This window comes from Cyprinodon tularosa, unplaced genomic scaffold (genome assembly GCF_016077235.1).
Source record: "Cyprinodon tularosa strain WSP-4 unplaced genomic scaffold, ASM1607723v1 ctg79, whole genome shotgun sequence".
In the NCBI taxonomy this organism is placed as follows: domain Eukaryota; kingdom Metazoa; phylum Chordata; class Actinopteri; order Cyprinodontiformes; family Cyprinodontidae; genus Cyprinodon; species Cyprinodon tularosa.
In genome coordinates, this window is record NW_024039551.1 from 404,399 (window position 1) to 425,926 (window position 21,528).

General features: G+C 38.6%; 1 protein-coding gene across 1 annotated transcript in view; it reads left to right on the top strand.

Moving 5' to 3' along the window:
* Positions 1-21,528, top strand: part of LOC119773886 (mineralocorticoid receptor-like) — a 59,880-nt gene that overhangs the window by 23,133 nt on the left and 15,219 nt on the right. Inside the window, exons 4-5 of the mRNA XM_038271087.1 lie at positions 3,825-3,969; positions 12,453-12,583. Coding sequence (XP_038127015.1) covers positions 3,825-3,969; positions 12,453-12,583 — 276 coding nt within the window. The remainder of the gene's footprint in view (positions 1-3,824; positions 3,970-12,452; positions 12,584-21,528) is intronic.

Sequence of the window (21,528 nt, forward strand, 5' to 3'; positions counted from 1 at the left end):
AACTCCATTGAAATGATTCAAAACTAAAGTAACGAGCCAATTTTTTAAAATGTAAGGAGTAGAAAGTACAGATATTTGTGTAAAAATGTAAGGAGTAGAAGTAAAAAGTTGCCATAAAAATAAGTAGTAAAGTAAAGTAAAAATATCAGAAAAATCTACTTGAGTGCAGTAACTAGGGATGGGAATCGAAAACCGGTTCCTGTTAAGAACCGGTTCCGTATTTTCCGATTCCATGGCATCGTTTGGCAGCTCACTGAACGATTCTTTTTTCGATTCCCGCAGCACCAGAGCCTAGAGCGCCGGCTCTGGGGAGCACGACTTACGTCACGTTTTTTACGTAAGTTACGCAAGTTACGCAAGTTACGCAAGTTGGAAGAACTATTCGAGGAGGAAGACAACGAGCTGCGGTCACTTTGTGAATCAAAGCCCCGTCTTTCCTTAGCCCAGAGGGTAGATCAGGAAATCCAGCTCTATAAAAGCTTGCCCTCCATCCCCTGCAGGGATAGCGCCACACTGTGGTGGTGGAACAAGCAAGATACGCTGCCCTTGCTATCTGACTGGCTGAAAACTACCTCTGTGTGCAGGCTTCCTCCACCCCATCTGAGAGGGTGTTCTCCACGGCTGGAGACACCATAAGCCCTGAAAGATCCTGTATCCTTCCAGAAAAAGCAGATATGCTCATCTTTCTGCAAAAGAACTGTTAATTTTTCCTACTACTGTTTTATAATTAGTATTTTTTGTTATTTAAAATAGGTTATTATCCCATCATTTGTTATTAGACATTGTTGGTTATTAAGTTTGTTCTTGTATATTTATTTTTCATTTAAACACAGATGTTACTCCAGTTTCACATTTCCTGTGGACATCTTGATCTTGTTGAGTTTGTAAGATTGTGCAATAGTTAAGTAAACAAAGTTGATTCTGATAATCAAACTGTTTGTTCTCCTTTTTCCCCCAAATTGGAATCGAAAAAAGAATCGATAAAGAATCGAATCATTTCATAGAATCGAAAAGGGAATCGGAATCGTGAAAATCTTTTCAATTCCCAACCCTAGCAGTAACGAAGTATTTGTACTTCGTTACTTCCCATCTCTGGTCCTTTGATAAAAAAAAAAACACTCTCTGCTGGAGTATGGAGTGAAATTCAGTCCTTTATTTTTGCAAGAAACACATTTTGTAAATGAAAATTTGAAAAAGAGAATGTGATACAAAAAAAGTGACTGAGAGTAACTTTGTTGCTTTCTAAGATATAATTTATTAATCATTATTTGTTTTTAATATTTGATTTTTTAATATTTATTTTTTTTATCACATTTGTCTTTTTAAGATTGAAGTTTTCATCCTTTGCATATTTCATTTTCCAGATCATTCTCTTAACTTCTGGAGGCGGGCTTTCCTCTAGAGTGAGGAGCAAAGAAGCCTTTCTATTGGTCTGCTGGACATTAGCAACATTAGCAGTTGTGTAAAGGTCCGCTACCACTGCAGGCAAATGTGGCCCAAGCCCAGAGATGGGAAGTAATGAAGTACAAATACTTCGTTACTGTACTCAAGTAGATTTTTCTGATATTTTTACTTTACTTTACTACTTATTTTTATGGCGACTTTTTACTTCTACTCCTTACATTTTTACACAAATATCTGTACTTTCTACTCCTTACATTTTAAAAAATTGGCTCGTTACTTTAGTTTTGAATCATTTCAATGGAGTTACCGTTATTATTTTTCACGTCATCAATACCAAATTCAATCTAATTGGATGGGAATCTACGTTGCATTTGACGCACCACTACAAGATGAATCGACAGATTCGGCGGTATTCATTCGCAGCAAATCATTGCAGCTTGGTGGCGGTGGCGTTAGCATAGTAGCATGGACGACGAGATGATTGAAAATGAACACAACGGAGATCTAGTCCTATTGGCAGACATCCATTTAAAATGTAGGCAACAGCATGAAAAAAGTGGTTTCTACTTTTACTTTTATACTTTAAGTAAATTTACAAGCCTGTACTTTGTTACTTTTACTTGAGTAAAGAAGGTCAGTGAGCAGATGACAGTCTGCATCTAATACGTTGGCAGCACCAAGCCTTCCTGTAGAGCTGAGAGGAGCTAATATGTAAGATTAAAAGTTGTCGTTTTACATAATGAAGTTCTAAAGAAAAGCGGTTAAAATCTCTGCCCCACCACTGCCAGATGTATCTCTGTATCCAGACAGTTTCTAGTGCTAAAATGGCATCAGAACTCCCTAAAGCGCCACAATAAGCAGTTTTCCTCTGCTTTTATTTATGTTTTTCACAAACAGCGCCTGCTGACACAATAAATAGCTTCTGTTGTTCTCCTAAAACATAACCATTTCTCCATGTTTAGTGTTTCGCTGCTTGTGACGATCCTTTATAACAATAAAGCTCATGCAGGTCAGTTTGGAGCCTCTAACGGTTCACAGTAAGGTCAGATACAGGCCACATTTTAAAGGTAATGGGACAAACAAACAAAAAAAATCTTCCTAAAAATAATTGATAATCGTTTGAGCATCAAGAGCTGCAGCGAGAACGGAGCCCAAAAGTCACAGTGAGGAGATGTTTCTCACCAAGAAACTAGAAGACCTGAACTTTAAACTGCATCCACTTCCCAGCATTCAGGATGGAAGATTTTATACTCGGGCAAAAATCAGGTGAAGAGCTTGTGTTGATCAAATACTAACAATTTAGATTTAAACTGTAAAATAAGATTGAATGCCTTCATCTTCACTTGTTATCCATTAAAGATGCAGCTCTGCTGCTTTAGTCAGGGTACACAGTTTCAATTTTGAATATTAGGTCAGGAAAATATTCTTAAAATCTCAACAAGATTATAAATGAATCCTATTTGAGCGTTAAATAGAATCACGATCGAGCTTTCCAAACAGAACTCATTTACATCCCCTTTGTCTGCGCGGAGGATCTCATTAAATTCAACCTGGAATGGGAAGAATGTTTATAGAAGGATGAAGCGTTTCCTCTGAGATCCCAGTCAGCGGGTTAGATGTGGAAGGCTCCCTCGCAGGTAGCTCTGAGCACATGCTTCATTTGCTGATTGCAAATATTTGATACCTCAAACGGTGTCTGCTTGCTGTATCCGGAAGTATAAATAGAAGCGAGACAGAAGGGTCAAAACGAGAACCTTGGACTTTCAGATCTGCCCTCAGTCCAGGTTTGGATGCTGCAGCTCAGATCACCCAGAGAGGAGCATGAAACATCAGCGGCCATTTTCACAAACATCTCCTCAGGTTTCAGAGCAACATTGGGAAAACAGGCCAAATTAAAACTACTTCCTTTTTATTTTACACTTTCTATACAAGATAAAATTTTAAATTATATCCACACCATGAAATGCCTGGAAGCCATTTAACATCCATTTATCACAAATCCCCTCCAAATAAATGCAGATTGTCACGTATTTAGACGGAAATATTCCCTCAGCCACTATTAGTCACTGGTGCGTCCTCACTTGGCCTAGGTTTCTGCATGAGAAGGAGACTCTTGCCAGAGTTTGATTGAGAGTTTGGCAACTTTCCTGTTTGACTATTTTTGGAGCTTCATACACAAAGCGCCAATAACCGGGGGCCTGGTGGGATCTGCATAAAAAGAGAATGGGTGAATACTTGTCACTGGTTATCATGTCAAAGCAAACGGCGGATTCAAAATGAACACTTAAGCGCAGATAAGTGTGTGGAATGCAGTGACACAGATAAACACACAAGCAGAAACTGGTTTCTAAGTTTTCTTTTGCCTCCTTTAAATGGCTCGTGACCCATGATGTGTGTGTTGTGGTGTTTTTGTTTGCTAGGTTTCCGGGGTCTGCCCATTGAGGACCAAATCACCCTGATCCAGTACTCCTGGATGTGCCTGTCCTCTTTCTGCCTCAGTTGGCGCTCCTACAAACACACCAATGGTCAGATGCTCTATTTCGCCCCGGATCTCATCTTCAACGAGTAGGACTGCATCTTCTTTTTGTGCTTTTTTGTAATATTTTCATCTGTTGTTTAGTTTTATTTTTTAAAAGGACAGTTTTTAGGTCTAAGCAAGGAAAAGTTATTTATACAGCAGCACATTTCAGTAGCAGGACGATTCAAAGTGCCGTACATAAAAAAAAAAAACACAGGGAATAGTACATTGCAAGATAATTATAAAGAGAAGAGGAAAATGATTGATGAATAAAAGTAATAAATTTGCTCTATAAACTTTAATAAGTTTAACCATTTTGTGGTTGAATGGGTTCATAGTCACCTGGTGACATCCTGATGTACAGCTGGGTGTCATCCGCATAGTTATTGTGACTTATGTTGTTTATTATAACTTCAGGGGAGCATATTGAATAGGAGGGGCCCTGGGGTGGATCCTTGGGGAACGCCACAAGTGATTTTTGTCATTTCTTATGTAAATTTCCCTGCTGATACAAAACAGGGACTAACTTTCAAGTTTAAACCAGTCTAGTGCTGGACCAGAAATATCTGAATAAATTAACGATTCATGCTTGTTTCTTGTTTTGAGGTGTCATAGATACACGTGACATCAGATGTTTTAGAACAAGGGCTGATCAGCTTCTCTAAATACTACTTAGGTGTGAGTGTGTGTGTGACTGGTTTGTCCTGTTTGTCTTTCTGTTGCCCTGTAATGGACTGGTGACCTATCCATGGTGGAACCCACCTCTCGCCCATTGACTGCTGGTGCTGGCACCAGCACCCCTTGTGACCATAGCTGGGATACAGCGGGATGGAAAATGGATGGAAGTGCTAATCAAAAACCAACAAATTAAATGTACAAATCTACAACCCCTGATGAAACAGTTACACTGCTTACTAATTGGTTCAGTAATGCACTTAAAAGTTGTTTGCAAACTGCCTTTAAAGAAGAAGAAAAAGGAAGGAGATTAAAACAGAACCATTGACCCAATATTTATTTTTTTATTATTATTTTATTTTTATGTTTTTGCAGCAAATACTTTGGAAACAACTTCTCAGTAAAGATATAGGCTGTGTCCGAAAGTCCATCCTAACCCCCAAATCCCTTAATCGCTATGTAGAGCGGGGACTATATACTGTAGTGCACTTTATAGTCAACTCAGTACTCACTACTTTTCACTCCCTGTTGGTCATGTGACTCCACCTTTTCACATGTTGCCTGTGCATATATTCCTTCTTTGTCACCGCTGTTGGGTAGCGACAGGCGTAGTCGACAGTGGGCCGCTGTGACAACAAATCCCATGAAGAATACCAATCTATTTATATTTGCTCGTCTAGCGACCATGCATGATCATTACTTTTCAAGGTGTCCACAACTTTTTCATCCACTAGATGTGTCAGGCTCGAAACCTTGGACCTAACATTCAAACAGACAGATCCGAACGAGTTCAAGCAGTCTATATTTAGAAACTGCGTGCTGCTGCTGCTCAGCTGGAGCGGATAAACCGGATCCTCTGTAGAAGCAGAAACTCAGGTCAGGTGATGAGCGGACCTGATGCCAACCAACGCCGAGGAGTCTCCAGAAGGGAATAGCTGAGCCGAAGTCATAACCGAAACAAGTTCATAAACCAGACGATCAGAGAGCCGATGAGGTACCGATGAGGGAATCAAAGCCGTGGTCAGAAAAACAGTCGAGGTTTGATAAGCCAGTAGAATCCAGGAAGCAGTCCAGAACAGATCAGACTAACAGAACAGTAAGAGGCACAGCAAAACTCGGGATCCACAAGACAGAAACAGGTCACAATCAGGTAATCAGAACTATAATCAAAACGCTAGAGTTACTCTCACCAAACTGCTCGAATAATCTGGCACTGGAGGCTTGAAAACAAACAGTATATATATGAGCTGGAAACAGGTGGATCATATAAGCAATGATGAGAGAACAGAGTTAAACAGGTGGATGGAATGAGCAATCAAGCCAGCCACCAGTGCCAGGACCATGTTCACTCGCTCATCTAAAATCACTATATAGTGCCCTATATAATGATCAGTGTTGGGAACGTTACTTTGAAAAAGTAATTAGTTATAGTTACTCGTAACGCCGGTATTTCCATGTGGAAAACGCTGTTTTGCTGCTGGAGTCCTCCTCACTCTCCCTCTCTCTGTGTGTGCTGTACGTTAACACCGTAACAGCCAATCCCATCCTCCCCTCTCTCATGACAAGGCGCGCACAAGTCCTTTCATTAAAAAAGGTTAATTGTGCGACCTGAGTAACGTGCAGTAACAATGGTAACAATGGTAACTGCGTTATAGTTACAGTCAAAGTAGTAACGCCGTTACCCCCATCACTGATACTGATTAGGGTGGACGTGCAGACACAGCTATAGTGTTCAATTGATTGCTCTAGATTCTTGGTGAGCAACCTTAGGTGCATCACTGCCACCCTCTGGTAAGGAGTGTAACAGCTTCCTTAGCTTTTGTAGATTTGTACTCATAAATGTGTTTGTCTTTGTATGTTGTTTCTTATTCTAAGTTAGTGGGAGCATGTAGATACAGAATAAAAATGCCCTAAGATGGACATTTGGAGAATGCAACCTGTGATTTTTTGTGGACTCTGTTGTGAAGTTACCTACTGACACAAAAAAGGTCCAAAGTATATAAATATGATTCCCTGTTGGCTGTTGAAGGAGACAAGGCAATCCAGTGTCCACCGAGCATTAGAGTCCTCAGTGAACTCAATTAGAAGGTATTAGACATTAAGGGCATTAGAGTTGGCAGCACTGAGACCCGTTGGACCTTGAAAGGCGTTGACCTTCAAGTCGAGCCAAATGTTTCAATCCTCATCCTGTTACACTGAAAATCACTTTCTTACCACACAATAAATCAAGGAAAAAAGCTCTTTCAATTAATTTATTGTACATCAGATTTAGTTTTGTCCAGGTTACATCTTGGTGTTAAACTTTTACGAGACTAATCTGTTGTAAGCTGATTGATAATCAGCAGATAAAGACAACTTTCTCATCTTTTATATTTTATTTTTTATCTAAAGTTATCTAACGTACCGGTAGAAGTTATTTTCATAATTGTATTTTTTATGGTTTTTTTTACAGCAATGTATTAAAGGTACCAATGAGAAGTGAACCATTGTTTAGCATTATTTAGTATACTAATTTTTTTTTTTAATAACAGTTGTCACTAATACCTACAACTACACAGTTTTAAAGCTTATCTTTCTTTTCTGGACACTCTCAAACTGCCAGCTTCACACGCAATCTGCTCATTTTAATTGAGCGGAACCAATCCAGTTTGCATGTCTTCACAGTTACCAAAGCAATCTTTGTAGATAGTCTGCAACATGCCCACTTATTGCACGCACATTAAAATGAATTGTAGAGCAAATTAGCATCCCTTGTTCTGAATCTTTGTAGATCAGGCTCTAAGCATGTTGGTCACATGAGACTCCTATAAAACATATTTATATTTGTGGTGGCCATGTGACAAAATGTGGAAAAGTTCAAGGGGTATAAATACTTTTGCAAGCCACAGTAGGTCACAAGCTTTTCTCTTGGACCAAATTAGTTTAAATGCCTTCCTCTTATGAATTCTTTGTGTTTGGTTATTAAAATCCAGTAGGCTTTTTTTTTCAGCTCACCTCCTGCTTTAATCAAACTGCTCTGTAATTGGCTAAGCCCACTTAGCTTTCTGGGACAATAAGGTCTATTTCTCTTTAAAGCAGTTTAACATGAATTATTCTAAACTTCATAGACAGCAATGGTTTGACCAACAATTATAACATAATATAGATACTAAAAACTTAATTGATCCCCTATGGTTTTATGCATACTGTAAAGCTCCTTCCAGCGTAATTGCACAGACAAGCATCATGGAGGAGTATGGAAGGTTAAAGGGACAAAATTGAACACATAAATAGATATATCATTAAATAGATAAATGTAAATATAACAGGAAATAAATTATTATACCACGAAATAATGAAATCTATAATGCAATAAATAAATACACCCTTATAATGACCATTTAAATTACTATATCTACCATTCATGATTTAATACTTCATTGAATAATGTTTTTTTAATAAACCATGCAATAAATAGGTGTACCATGAAATTATTAAATGTATAAAAAAATAAGTGTTTTATTAAATGTTCCATTAAATATAGAAATGTTTATTTATTTAATATTGTATTAAACTATTTATTTAATTTTTTATTGATTAAAATGGAAAACTAAATAATTAAATATAACATTAAATTATTAGAAATACAGTTTTAATTATGACAATAATTAAATACAATTGTTCATGAATTAAATTATTTAATCATCTGCTGCGCAACGCCATGAAATATTAAATATATTTCTTAAAAAAGGACAGACTTTTTATTGTCATAATTTAAAGTGTACATTTTAATGTTTAATTGGGCATTTAATTATTTACTTCTACATTTCATAATCTAATGGTGCATTTAATTGTTTAATGCATTATTAAATTAATAAACAGTATGTTTAATTAGTTAATGGAACATTAATGAAACACTTACTTTATTCATTTAAAATGAGTTGAATTTAATATGATTTATTTATTGAAGCATTTGATTATTTGATATGTTAAAATTATAGTGGAGGATTTTCTCGAATAATAAAATTTTTTGAAAAGAAAACTTAAAAAAAAAAAAATGCACATGTACAACCCTATACCCGCTCCCGAGAGGGAACGCAGATAAAACGCCTGTGAGAGCATTCAGGAGCCCGTTTGTCCTCATGCACGCTCTGTTTATAAGTTGCTGTTTGCATCAGTCGTGCAATATTACTTTCTAAAAGAAGATTTGCAATTTTTCCACTATGTCGGACTCACCACCGGTAAGTGAAAATGAGGACGAGCATGTAGGACGGCCTTACGTAAACATATCAGCAGAATGATTGACAATTAGGAGGACCATTTATTTAAATGTTCCATCCGGAAAAAGAACATAGTCCACTAATCCTTTAAGTAAATAAATCGTAAATTTTAAGTATTTAGTTGAAAACACTAATGTCACATTTATTTATTTATTTTATTTTATATTTCTTTGTACATTTATTTATATCATGATGCATTTATTTATTTAAGACCTTTATTTAGACCAGGGGTCTTTAACGTTTTCCAGGCCAAGGAACCCCAAAATGAGGGCGAAATGGAACGGGGACCCCCTAATTATATATATTGTATCAAATTTTGTTATATCAAACTTATCCTATAGTCACTCTATTACTGATGGAGTAATGTAACAAAATAAATTTCTCCCTGGGATTATTCAAGTATTTCTGATTCTGATTCCTGGTTGATAACACAGGTGTTGTGAATGAAACGGTGCCCAGCTTGAAAGAGCTCCTGTGTGTCTCTGAATGTGTGCATTGAAGACTGAAAGACATCTTCTGCCTCCATTTATCTGTTTACTACAGTGTGTTGAATTCATGTTAATGTTTATTTAAAGACATTTCAATTAGTGGAAAAAATTGCAGGGAGGAGTATAAAAAAAAAAGTAATAAACCAAAACCTTCGCGACCCCCATGCAGTACCTCCGTGGACCCCCTTGGGGTCGTGGACCCCCGGATGAAGACCTCCTATTTAGACCCTTTGAACCTTCCATAAAGGAGATATGTACTAACTCTGCTTTATTGTATTTTAAACTGTTTACATCACCAGCCACTTAACCTTTTAGATGTTAAAAATCGCTGAAAATGACATTTATTACAGTATCATTTTCTTATTTGTTTATTTTTATTACAAAGAACCTTTGATTGGCTTTGTATTAATCATTGGGAATCATATTTCTTCAGTGGCAGCTACAGCCCCTAAATAATTATAACAAGTAGTTTGTAAATGAAAAAAGTCTCACAGTCAGTGGGTTTGTGTTGCTCTGACAGGAAGAGGGTCTAACTGGCATTCAGCCACATCAAAATCTGCATTCCTAACACCTCAGTGTATGGAAATGTAAACATATTTCTGTTATGCTCTCAGAAGCTGTGAAACTGGAATTTTATTTACATTATTTTAGTGCTCAGCTGTCAGTCAAACACTCTGCTCACCCACTTAGGGGCCTGGACTTTACACACCTTTATCTGTTTTTAGCTCATTAGATTCAACTATTTATCACTTTAGTCACAGACTTACAGTAAAACTCCTTTAAACTACTCAGATTAGTTTAGTTTTGGCTCCTTAGGAAAGAATTAGTAACTGAGTGAGCTGAAGAAAGAGGGGGCAGAAAAAGAGGAAAACTTTTTTTTTTTTTATGTCTTTCTGAAAACCAGCAGCTTGTGTTTCAGCAGTGATTTATCAAACGGAATGAGTGACAAACTTTCCCTGGAGGTGTATGGAAACAAATTTGTTCCAATGTTTTTGAAGCAAAGAACACAATAAAAAAAATAAAAGCATTTAAAAAATGAGACGTAAAAAAAATGTATTGTAAAAAAGTGTATGTGAGTAATTTCCCTGTGCATGGAACATATATTGTTACAGTCTGCTATTTTTCAGATTTTTAAATGCTCAGATTTTCTTTCCAATTTTTCAAATATATATACAGATTCTTATTTTGTTGCTTTTTTTGTCTGTTTTTGTTTTCTTCTCGTTTGCACTGTCAATATACAGATTTAAGCCTCTTTACTTCTGGGTGGTCTGTGCACAGACCAATAGAAATACTGATGCTAAAGTTAAAACATAACAGACATCTTTCATTTAGTGCACACACACAACAAGCCAGAAGTTTAAAAATCAGTAAATCAGGGATTTAGAAACAATGCAATAAAATAAAATAAATAAAAATGTTTTTTGTTAATATAAAATTTGAGAAATTATTATCTAAACAAAACTTTGAAAAAAAAATCTGAATAATATTTGAAATGATTAAAATATATGAATAAAATAAAAACAAAAAACATATTCATTGAACTTTTTCATTCAAACTCTCTAAACCTTTTTTACTTTAATTGAGAAGTCCCTACTAAAGTTACATTTTGTTGTTTGCTTTCAGTAATATTGGAACACATCTCTCCCCTCAGCAGGGAGGCTGCTTATTTCTCCCATTAGTCTTTACTTTACAGCTGCAAAGAATTTAACGCCTTCAGGTCAACATGACCCTCTGGCTGTTTGACCCATAAAACGCTGCTGGAATAGAACCATGACCCAAACTATTTGTGGGAGTATAAATATTACGAAAACCCCTTTAAACCACTGGTATACTAGTCAGAAAAACAACATCCAGTTTATTTGATTTGCGTTTAAGTAGAGAAAAATGCTTTATTATGATAATTTTTAGTGTTTAGTTGAATTTCTGTAGAGGATCTCTGGACCTCATCCCTGCTGATTCAGCATCACGACTTCAACCTTTGAGAAACAAGCAGCCATTTTTCCCCTGAGTGCAGCTAATTAAAAGTCATTTAAAATGCAAATTATACGCAACCTTTTATTAAACCTCAACTAATTTTGGTTCAATATCTACTATAGGAAAAATTTGGTCATTTTAAAGCAACCAATAGCTCATTTGTGTTTTTAAGGATTTAAGATAAAGAAAAACATCTCTGAAAGGGAACTGCTTTCTTTTCTTCAATAGGATATACAAAAATATATATTTCTGTTTCTTATCTTTCTTTCTGTTGCAAAAATGATTTTCATTTACTCTTTTAAAATCCTGCTAAAGCTTCTAAGGCTGGTATTTCTTATCATGTTATTTTCAAAACCTTGAGTTGGTTCTTTATATTTTTTAGCCGCTATTAAGTTCCATATCAATAGTCTAAAAGGTTCCCATTTACTTTATTCTTTAATTAGGTTAAATAATTTGTAATAAGATATTTTACTGTTGATTCTTTCAGTATTTAATACAAAGAGGACAATAGATTGTTAAAATATAATGATATGGTATTTTTAACTTAGTATATTGTAAAAAACAAACAAACATTTCAACCATCTAAGCTCATTTGGTGTCTTGTGACCCTCAGAGGGATCCTTAGCCCCACTGTGGGAAATTCTGTCTTAGATGATTTTACTACTAAAATGTGTATGAAAAAAGGGAATGAAACATTATTCAGACTTAATACACAGCGTGTGCATTTTCAGTACATCATCCAGTAATTTAATAATAATAATATGATTTCTGTGTGTAAAAGCCCCATGTTTCCTCTGTAAATGTGTTTCTATGGTGACCAGTGACAGCTATAAGGTCCTGTGCAGCCAGAGCTGCAGAGAAAGAGGTGCATCTGTGCTGCGATACAAAAAGCTGCTCTCTGCAATCTGGAGGGATTTGGGATTCTGCTCTCAGCCCCAAAAAGCAGGATCCTCCTCTGTAGTTTTTGTGGAAATCCACTTTTCCTGGACCCAGCTAGTCAGTTTCAGATGCAGTGGAAAAGAGAGGAAACACATAATTCAGAGAAGCCTTTAGGAAATAAATGGATGAGTGGGTGCTAACAGAGACACGTGTATTCCAGAGAAAAGCTTCATCCGACTGTGTTTCCTTCCTCAGGGAGCGCATGCGGCAGTCGGCCATGTACGACCTGTGTCTGGGCATGAGGCAAATAAGCCAAGAGTTTGTCCGATTGCAGCTGACCTACGATGAGTTCCTCTCAATGAAGGTGCTTCTGCTTCTCAGCACGGGTAAGCAGTCAGCCTCACTGCACACAGCACTAAAAATAAAACCAACCTGGTTTAACTGATTCTTGTAATATCAACAAATAAAAACATAAAAGTCCGGAAAATGTGTCTGAAATCCAGAGGACTATTGACCCAGAGACGGCCAATTTGGCTTTCGCTTTTATGTCTTTTTTTGCTTTAGTGTTTCGGAGCCTCAAAGGAATCTATTAGTCAATCTAATTAGTCAAGCACATATAAACACAAAATAAGTTTTTAAATGAAGCTTTTCATTTTAAGACAGGAGAAAAAGAATCTGATAATTGGTTTGATCAACTTCAGCAGCAAAAGCTGCCTAAAGCATTTGGGATACTGTGCAGGGAGTCTCCAGGTCACCAACAAAGCCTGGTTTCAGAACGTGGGATTAACCATTCCTGAGTTTCCCTTGTGCTTTTAACATTTGCACACTTTACTTCATAAATTCATTCCTGATTCCTCTTTTGATGACTTGAAGAAGAAAAGTTTAGTTTTGCCAACATGTTGAAGTGGCTACGTGCTGGAGGCATTGTGGTGCTGCGGACGGGCAGAATCTGGACTTTGGTTCAGTTCTTTATGCCCATCAGATCCTGAAGCACGAACGACCAAGGAGGATGTTGGTATTAAAGAAAGATATATCAGTGAGATTTAAGTTGATGCTCCCATGGGAAGGTGTTAGCACGGGAAATGCCTTCCTTTGGGGTTTCATTCATAGAGTCAAGGTTCCGTTTGTTCTCCATTTGCAGTTCTGACATCTTCAGCTCTTCTGGAAAAGATTTCAAAAAGGCTTGAGAGGGTTTTGTGGGGATTTTAACCTTTTCTTCTGAAGAATAGTCATGAGGTCACATACTGGATAAAAGATAAGATAATATGATGATTTACCTTTATTCAATTCATTTTGGTTTATTTATATAGCGTCATTTCACAACACATGTCATCTCAAGGCCCTTTACAGAGACAATTCAAACAGAGTCAAATTGATTCAAAGTTTTCTATCTAAGGAAACCAGTTGATTGTATCGACTCATTGACTCAAAGGTTATCCCTCACACCAAACATACTCATAGTGACAGTGGAGAGGATAAACTAAAATTTTAACTTGGCGATCTCACACTGGAGAAATTCACTCTCTGCATTACCCTATCCCCTTGGGGAGCAGTGGGCTGCCACTGTTGGTCCCCAGTGAGCATTCCGGGATCAAGGGTGTGGCTCAGGGAACCAGAGTGGCATTCTGTGGGATTTGAACTCTGAACCTCCAGGACCCAAGCACCATGCTCTAACCACTAGGCCACCACTCCCCCAACAAAGCTAGCGTTGGACAAGAAGGTGTGTTAATTAATCTCATGTTTAATCCGTTTAAGTTTCAGACCTGGTTTAGGCTAGAAAACCATTCCCAAACTATGATGCCCTCAAACTTTATGGGCTGTTCAGACAGGACCTGGTCTGCATTTCACTAGCCTTGCTAGTTATCTGGGTAGAAGCTTTTGGTGCTGGAAGAAAGAGGTCCAGAGAGCGGATTAAGGCCTTCAGGCTTGGAAAGAGGTCTGTTTCTTTGGCAACTATAATCATTAATTTGTGTAGTATACGTTAAATATAATTAAATTCAGTTTATTCATATAAGGCCAATTCAACACATAATCTCAAGGTACTTTACAAAGACAGTACAACCAGATCATACAGTCAGATTGGTTCAAAGTTTTCTATCTAAGCAAAAAAATTAGCTGATTGCTTCGTCACATTGCCTCGAAAGCAATCCCTCACACCAATCATGCTTGTAGCGAGAGTGGAAAGGAACAACTCCCTTTTAACAGGAAGAAAACTCCAGCAGGAACAGGCTCAGTGTGAGCGGCCATCTGCTGAGGTTGACTGTGGTTCAAGGAGACAGATGGGGATATAGAAAAAGAAGCAGAGATAAGGAAACGCACAGGCAGCCCCCTCCGGGAAACACACAGCGCGGCAGATGAGCCCCGAGCAAACTCTCATTTCATAAAGCTGTAATTATTATAACGCACATGGTTTTTAGCATTTCCTTCTTTCGCTGAAAAAACCAAAGGCTGACACAGTCGGTTCCATGCCATTCCCCTGACACCTTCACACCCAGACGCCTCCCTCTGACTGTCTGACAAAAGGTTTGAATCATCGCTTCTGATGTCTGCACTGCTTCTCATCACCATGCTGGACGCTTTGACCCGGTGCCGTACGATGCATCTGGATCGCCACTGCACTGCTATGTAGCCCTTACCATGCAGCTAGCACGTAGTCTCCCTGTTTTTGTAAGGTTTGTAGTTTTGTAGATCTTCTGTAGAAAGTTGGAGACCTCTGCCTATAATATTTCTGATAATGCAGCATAGCGTTACGCTAGCTGTCAATGTTTGGTTGAGGTTTGAGGACCCAAATGCAGAGGCAGAGAGCACTGAATAACTGCACAGCGAGAGTATTTATGGTTGACTGAACAATGGGAGGACTAACGAGCTGACTGGGAGCAGGTGTGAACAGAAGCTTCTAGGAAAAGAGCGAAAGAAAAGGAAACCAACACAAGAGGGCAACAGGGAAAAGCCCAAGAACTCAAATACATCCAAAACACTACAAAATGGTAATTAAACCAATAAAACTAGAAAACTAAGAAAAACATGAATCAACATGAAACTGAAAACTCAAAGAAAACTTAAAGCTGCAGTCTGTAACATTGAGAAGAGAGCAGACTTTGACTGAAAATTTGAAGAAAAACAGGTTTCACGCCATTCCCCCACCCTCTCTGCTTCACTCATGCCCCACCTCCAAGCTCCACCCCTCTCACAGCACCTGCGCGGCTACCGCATGCGACCAGAAGCGTCCAAGCAGCGTGCAACACGGCATGGAGTGTGAACCGGTAAGAGCGATAACACTCACCTCCAAGCAGCTAGATATAAGATGCTGGTTATACCGAAGTTTGCCGTGTAAGCAGTTGTCGGCAGGGGCAGTAAGGGCAGTTTCTCTTTCGCTGGTGGCTGTCGCTCCGCCATGACTTCCACGCGCGTCCTCCTGACTGCGGCAGCCGGGCGCTGTGGCAGGTTAAGCGGTGAGGGGGGGGGGGGGGGGGGGGGGGGGGGGGGGATTCAGCGTGTGTGAGCTGTGATTGACACTCCATCAGACGCTCCTCTGGCTGTGATTGGTTGTTTTGACTCGTCCCGAATTATTCTTTCCAGATTGAAATACAGGCAGTAGGCGGTACCAATTGAAGCAGTTTTTTTCACAGGTTACATATCACATGTACTGCTGTCTGGGCATAGGGACAGTTTTAGCCAATATGACAAAAAAGTGATTTTTAAAAACTTACAGACTTCAGCTTTAACAGAACCAAGACCATAACACTAGCACTTTTTAGCTAAACAGTATGTATGGTTGGGGGTAAGGGGGATGCTTTAAATAAAAAGAGGTTAGGGACTACAGGTCAGAGTTCATCCATTCATTCATTTTCTGTCAAATTTATCCAAAGCGGGTCGTGAGGGGTGCTGGTGCCTATCTCCAGCTGGGTCAGAGTTCATTCACCAGAAAAAGTCTGAAAGTTAACAAACTTTCCCGACAGATTATTGTGTCCTGCAGGTGCACTCTTGGTAGTTTTTGTGTTTTTTTGCTTTGTTTTTGCCCAGTTAGTAAATAAAGTGTCTCATGTATATTTCTATAGAAACGCCACATAACTGGAGGAACGATACTGAGCATGGGGCAAACAAGGAAGTATTGGGGCTAAGCTAGTTAGCACCTCCATGTGGTCGTTGTGAAAATAATGAATAATAAAGAAATGTTTCAGAATGAACAAAAGCCCCAAAAATATCTGATTCCAAGCGGAAAAAGACTGGAGCACTTTGGGAAATCAAGCTAAAGCTGCCAAAGCGTTCAGCTGTAGTCGCTAAGTTGACGGATGCGAAGTAAACGTCCTTATTAATACTGATACTAGTGATAGAAAAGCTTATCTTAGTCTCTACAGTCTGAGAACAAAGGAGCAGAGGGAGTAGAGTACATAAAATTTTTTACCAAACTAACAGCAACAGAAATTAATTTTTTGCTCAAGTAATACTAGAAAGTAGTCGTCGAATAAATGCTCAAGAATGATGAATTTCTTGGTAAAATCACTACTCAAGTTCTCTGTAATTGTTTGCTTGTTTTATTTCACATTTAAAAAGATGTTTTTTGGTCTTTTTTTTTCATTTAGGCATATAATGTTACAACTATCAAGCTTAAACTTTTTTAGCGGCATCGTGTCTCTTTAATTTGTCTCTGCAATTTATGTTTAATTCTTTGATTTCTTTTCTTTATTATACAAATAAATTAGAGCCGATCTAATGGGGATCTTTGAGGTAACCTCCTCTCTACAGAAGCAGGTTGTCGATAAGGTGTTTGGTTTTCTGCTCCAGAACTCCTCTCTCTCTCTTTCTCTCTCAGGTCACACTCTGATCTGAATCCTACTAATCCGGTAACAAAGATCCGAACTGTGAAAACAGACATGAAGGCATGAGGAGCAACAAAAAGGGAAAAGTCAAGCAAAAGGCTGACGTTCTGCTGCGGTTCCTTCAGTTTTATTCCACCTTATCGCCACAGAAAGTCTCCTTCCCACCCACAGCGTCTCACGGCATATTTGAAAAGAACTGTTTCTCTTTAACATTCAATAACATTCCAGCAGATAAACGCGTCTCAGCCGTCACCTCTCACCATCTAATTTAGGAGAAAGTCCTGCTGATGGTGAAAGTAGAACTGAAACACAGGAGCTGACAGGGTTTTATTCACAGTTCGCTTGAAAAAGTGTTTGTTTTGTCATGAGACAAACTTCAAGGTTTAATGTTAGCATTTTACTTGATAGATGCACAGAGAGCAGCAGATCATTACTGTAAGCTAACGAAAATAGCCAACATTTGTTATCTGTGCTGCCAGCCTCAGCTCCTCTGGTTTCTGACAGATTTACATCCAAAGACAGAAATTTGCTCATTCTGTTCAGAAATTAGCTGAACAGCAGCTTTCAGGTCGTACCAGAGACGCTTGACTTTGACTGGGCCGTTTTATCTTTGGAACAACCGTCCAAGGAAACCTTTTCATCCCATTCTCTCCTAGGTTCACACTGCAGGCCTTGATGCTCAATTCCGATTTTATTACCAAAATCAGATTTTTTTTACTTTGCCGTTCATATTTCCAAATATATGCGACATGTATGTGATCTCCTGTGAGAACTGCAGTCACACAACGCAAGTGTCCCGCATGTGCAGTAGAGGACGCAATGACGTCACAGGCCAGCATGCTCTTTTTTTCCAGAAGTAAACATGGATGGTAGTGCCGGCGTGCATCTAGCGGTCTTTTCCAACCTTAAAAACTCAATCTTTTCAATATGTTTAAACATAAATACTGCTCTCCGCATCATCATCTGCCATGGTTGTTGTTTTTCTTGCTGCTTTTGCGTAGCAAAACACATAATATTGACCTTTGTTGGGTATTAATGACGGTCAGGTCGGATGAAAGATCAGATTCGTATCGGATTCAGGACCACATAGCCTAGTGGCCTGGATCGGATTGGAAAAAATCGGATCTGTGTTGTTCAGACTGCAATAAAAAGATCAGATCCAGGTGGCCTATGGGCACAAAAATCGGATTTGGGTCACTTCAGGCTGCAGTGTGAACGTAGCCTTAGATGGATTCTCTGCAGACTCACCCAAGCAGCTCCTCCAAAGTAACCATCAGTCTCTTGGCTGCTTCTCTTGTCGTTGCTCTCCTAGTTCATCCTGTCATTTCAAGTGATCTACCCTTTGTTTATAGTTCTGTGGCTCCAGTTGAGTTTTCTCTAGCTGTGAGACAAGACGGCTCTGAGAATAAAAGGATTGCACTCTTCTAAAATGTTTGTTTGTAAAATCGTTTTCTTTCCTCCTCAGATCCATGCGGTACTTTCTGTTCATTTAAATTCAGATAAATGACATACAAAATAGCTATCTGGTTGTAAAACAACTAAATTCGTCCAAAAAGGAAAACAAAAGTTTGATTTATTATGTTTTTTTTTATTATTATAAATTAAATGTTTGTGCTGTTTTCTTGTTTACCATAATGTAGGTTTTAATTTTCATTTGATTCATTCAAAAACGTATTCAATTATTGAATGATTTATTTTGCTCATATTCACAACACCTGTCACCTCAAGGCTCTTATTCAATCAGATCATGCAGTCAGATTAAAGTTTCTACTAGAGGAAAACCAGCTGATTGCATCCTGTCATTGACTCTGCAGGATTCTCTGCTCCTGGATGAGCAGGTAGAGACAATAGACGTTTGCTTGCATTGTGTCGTTGACTGCATAATCCCTCACAGTGAGGATGCATACAGCAGTGGAGGAATTTGCTTTGGTGATGAGGAGCAAACCTGTTCCTCTAGAATCAAACCTGCGCTAGAATCAACCTAACTATTATATTAAATGAACTCACCTGTCCAGCAGAAAGCCTGAAACCTGTGTCGGTTTGAAGCCCCGCCCCCTCATTAATTGTCTCCATCTGGTAAAAGCTGCGGTGATGTCCAACCATTTTCTCCTGGTTATTGCTTCCTTTTCTCTTCTTGGTTACCTTCTCTCCGCTCTCTTGGTAGACTATGCTTGTCCTCCATTTCAACAGAATATGTTTGTTTGGTTTATAATCCTCACCTACGGTAACACAGGGCATGAGGCTAACAGGCTTTAAAGATGGTGATTGGGTGCTCCACCACTGCTGTATTTATAAACACCTCATTCTAAACTATGGAAACGCTGTTTTGATATGATTGTTACTAGATTTTGTCGATTTTTATAAGAAAGTACTCAGACTGTCCCTTTAATAGTTGATTGTTTTATTTCCTATTTCACTATTAGATTCATCTCTACTACAAGGCATTTATTAAGAAGAGTGAAGAGAAAGAGGGAAAGGAATGTGAAAACAAAAATTCACACAGGTTCAGTAGCTGAGTCGGTGAATGAGGACAGGTGTACATGACCTGGGAGGAAGAAATAAATGACTTGGAGTGCAGCGGGAAGGTAGAGCAGCTCCTTCTGTTGCTTTGGCCTCCCTCTCCGGTCCTCTGGACGTTTTCCAGGGAGCCCCACTGCACCTAATAAAGGCCAGTCAAATACCAGGCGAGGAGCCAAGACCTGCGATGGTTCGGCTCCTCCCTGAAGCCCCCGGCTGGAGTTCTCCCAAAGCGGATGGGGATGAACATGGAAGCAGAATGACAACAGGGCCTTAGAGGAGTTTCAGTAATGGAGGGAATTTATTTTATTATTTTTGCAAAAAAAATAATAACAATAAAAACATTTCAATTAAAAAAAGGTTTTCAGAGTAACTTTGTTGTTTTCTCAGATTCTTTTATTTTGTTTTTATTTTTTCAGACTTTACATTTCATAGTTTTTTTCACATTTCTGAATATCATTCTTTATAATATGCATTTTTTAAATCACATTCTCTTCATTTCAGTGTGGGCTTTTCTCTGAGTGTGGAGCAGAGATGCATTTCTATTGGTCTGCTGGTCGTTAGCAGCAACATTTTTATTGGTCAGAGCGAGATTTTGTGTTGGTCTAGAAGTGAGGAGAATGTAAAATACAATTTTCAATGGTTGCAACTTCTAAAAGTCAATCTGAGAAACAGAAATTAAATTCAAATTAAGTAACTTTTTAGCCTCTAAAATAAAGTTTGAAGAATAGAAAATTGATAACTTAAAGCTGAAAATATCTTTATTAATAATATGTAATAAATAAATAAAAAAGTTGAAATAACAAAATCTGAGCAGCTGCTAGTTACTCTTAAAATCTATTTTGACTGTTTTTTGAAACTGTTTGCAAAGTTTTGTTTCTGGATTGCATTTTTTCAAATTTTACTTGAATCAGTTCTTTGCAAGGATAATGGGACAAAACTCCCTCCATACACAAACGAGTTCTTTTTTTTTTGGTACGGAATCTTATTACAGCTGAGAAATGTTGGGAGAAATGAGGTCATCATCCTTCGCTTGGATTCTCATCACAGCCCACATGATGAAGGTTCTGCACCATAAAGGGGTAAAAAGACCATCTGTGCTGCAGGAAAGACGGGTTCTACTCTCCATCAGACACAGCATTTGTCTACAGAGGAGGTGTCAGCTGAGTCCAGTTGTGTGGATATCTTTGGGCGTTGTGTGTTTCATGGGGTGATGAGGTGAAACACAGAGAGGAGATAAAGAGCAAAGAGACGATGCTTTTATTTCCCTCTGACCTTGGCTGAGGTTCCGCTGAGCCCATGGTGGCTCATGACCCTGTTTGGATTTGGTACCAGACCGTCGGCCTGCTCAGGCAAAGTTCTACATCTCCATGCAAACACAGAGACTTTGTGGTTAAAGTTCATTTCCTGCTGACGTTGACGGATGAAGCGATAGACTAGACGAACCTTCACATTTAAACCAAATGGTCGGATAAAGACTAAAGTCACTCAGGATTATGTAAATCGGTTAGTTTTTTTTCATTATTGCTAACATTTACCTTAATAAATCCTCCTCTAGCTACCTGGAAATGCCGCACAGAGTTTTATAGTTGCCTTCAGGCGTCTTGTTTCAAGACGGAACCTCAAATGCGACTGAGCCTTGAAAGCTCAGTCCTCGAGGGCCGGTGTCCTGCAACTTTTAGATATGTTATGGTCCGACAGTCCTGAATCAGATGGTTTAGTGACCCCTTCAGCATAGAGTCCAGTTCTGCAGAGTCCTACGATTGTTGGACTTCAGTGTGTTAAAGCACAGACGCATCAAATAGGTGCTGGATCCAAGCCCGCCTGGTCTGGAGTAACTCCTCATAGACTTCTATTATGATCTGCCATTGTATTTTTTTTTTTAGTAGTGCAGCACGCTGTGCCTGGCATTATGTACTGATGCACTATGCACTTACCAGAAAAGAGGAATTCCCACAAACGTGCATTTTGCCTATTTTTTTCTTTTACTTGCA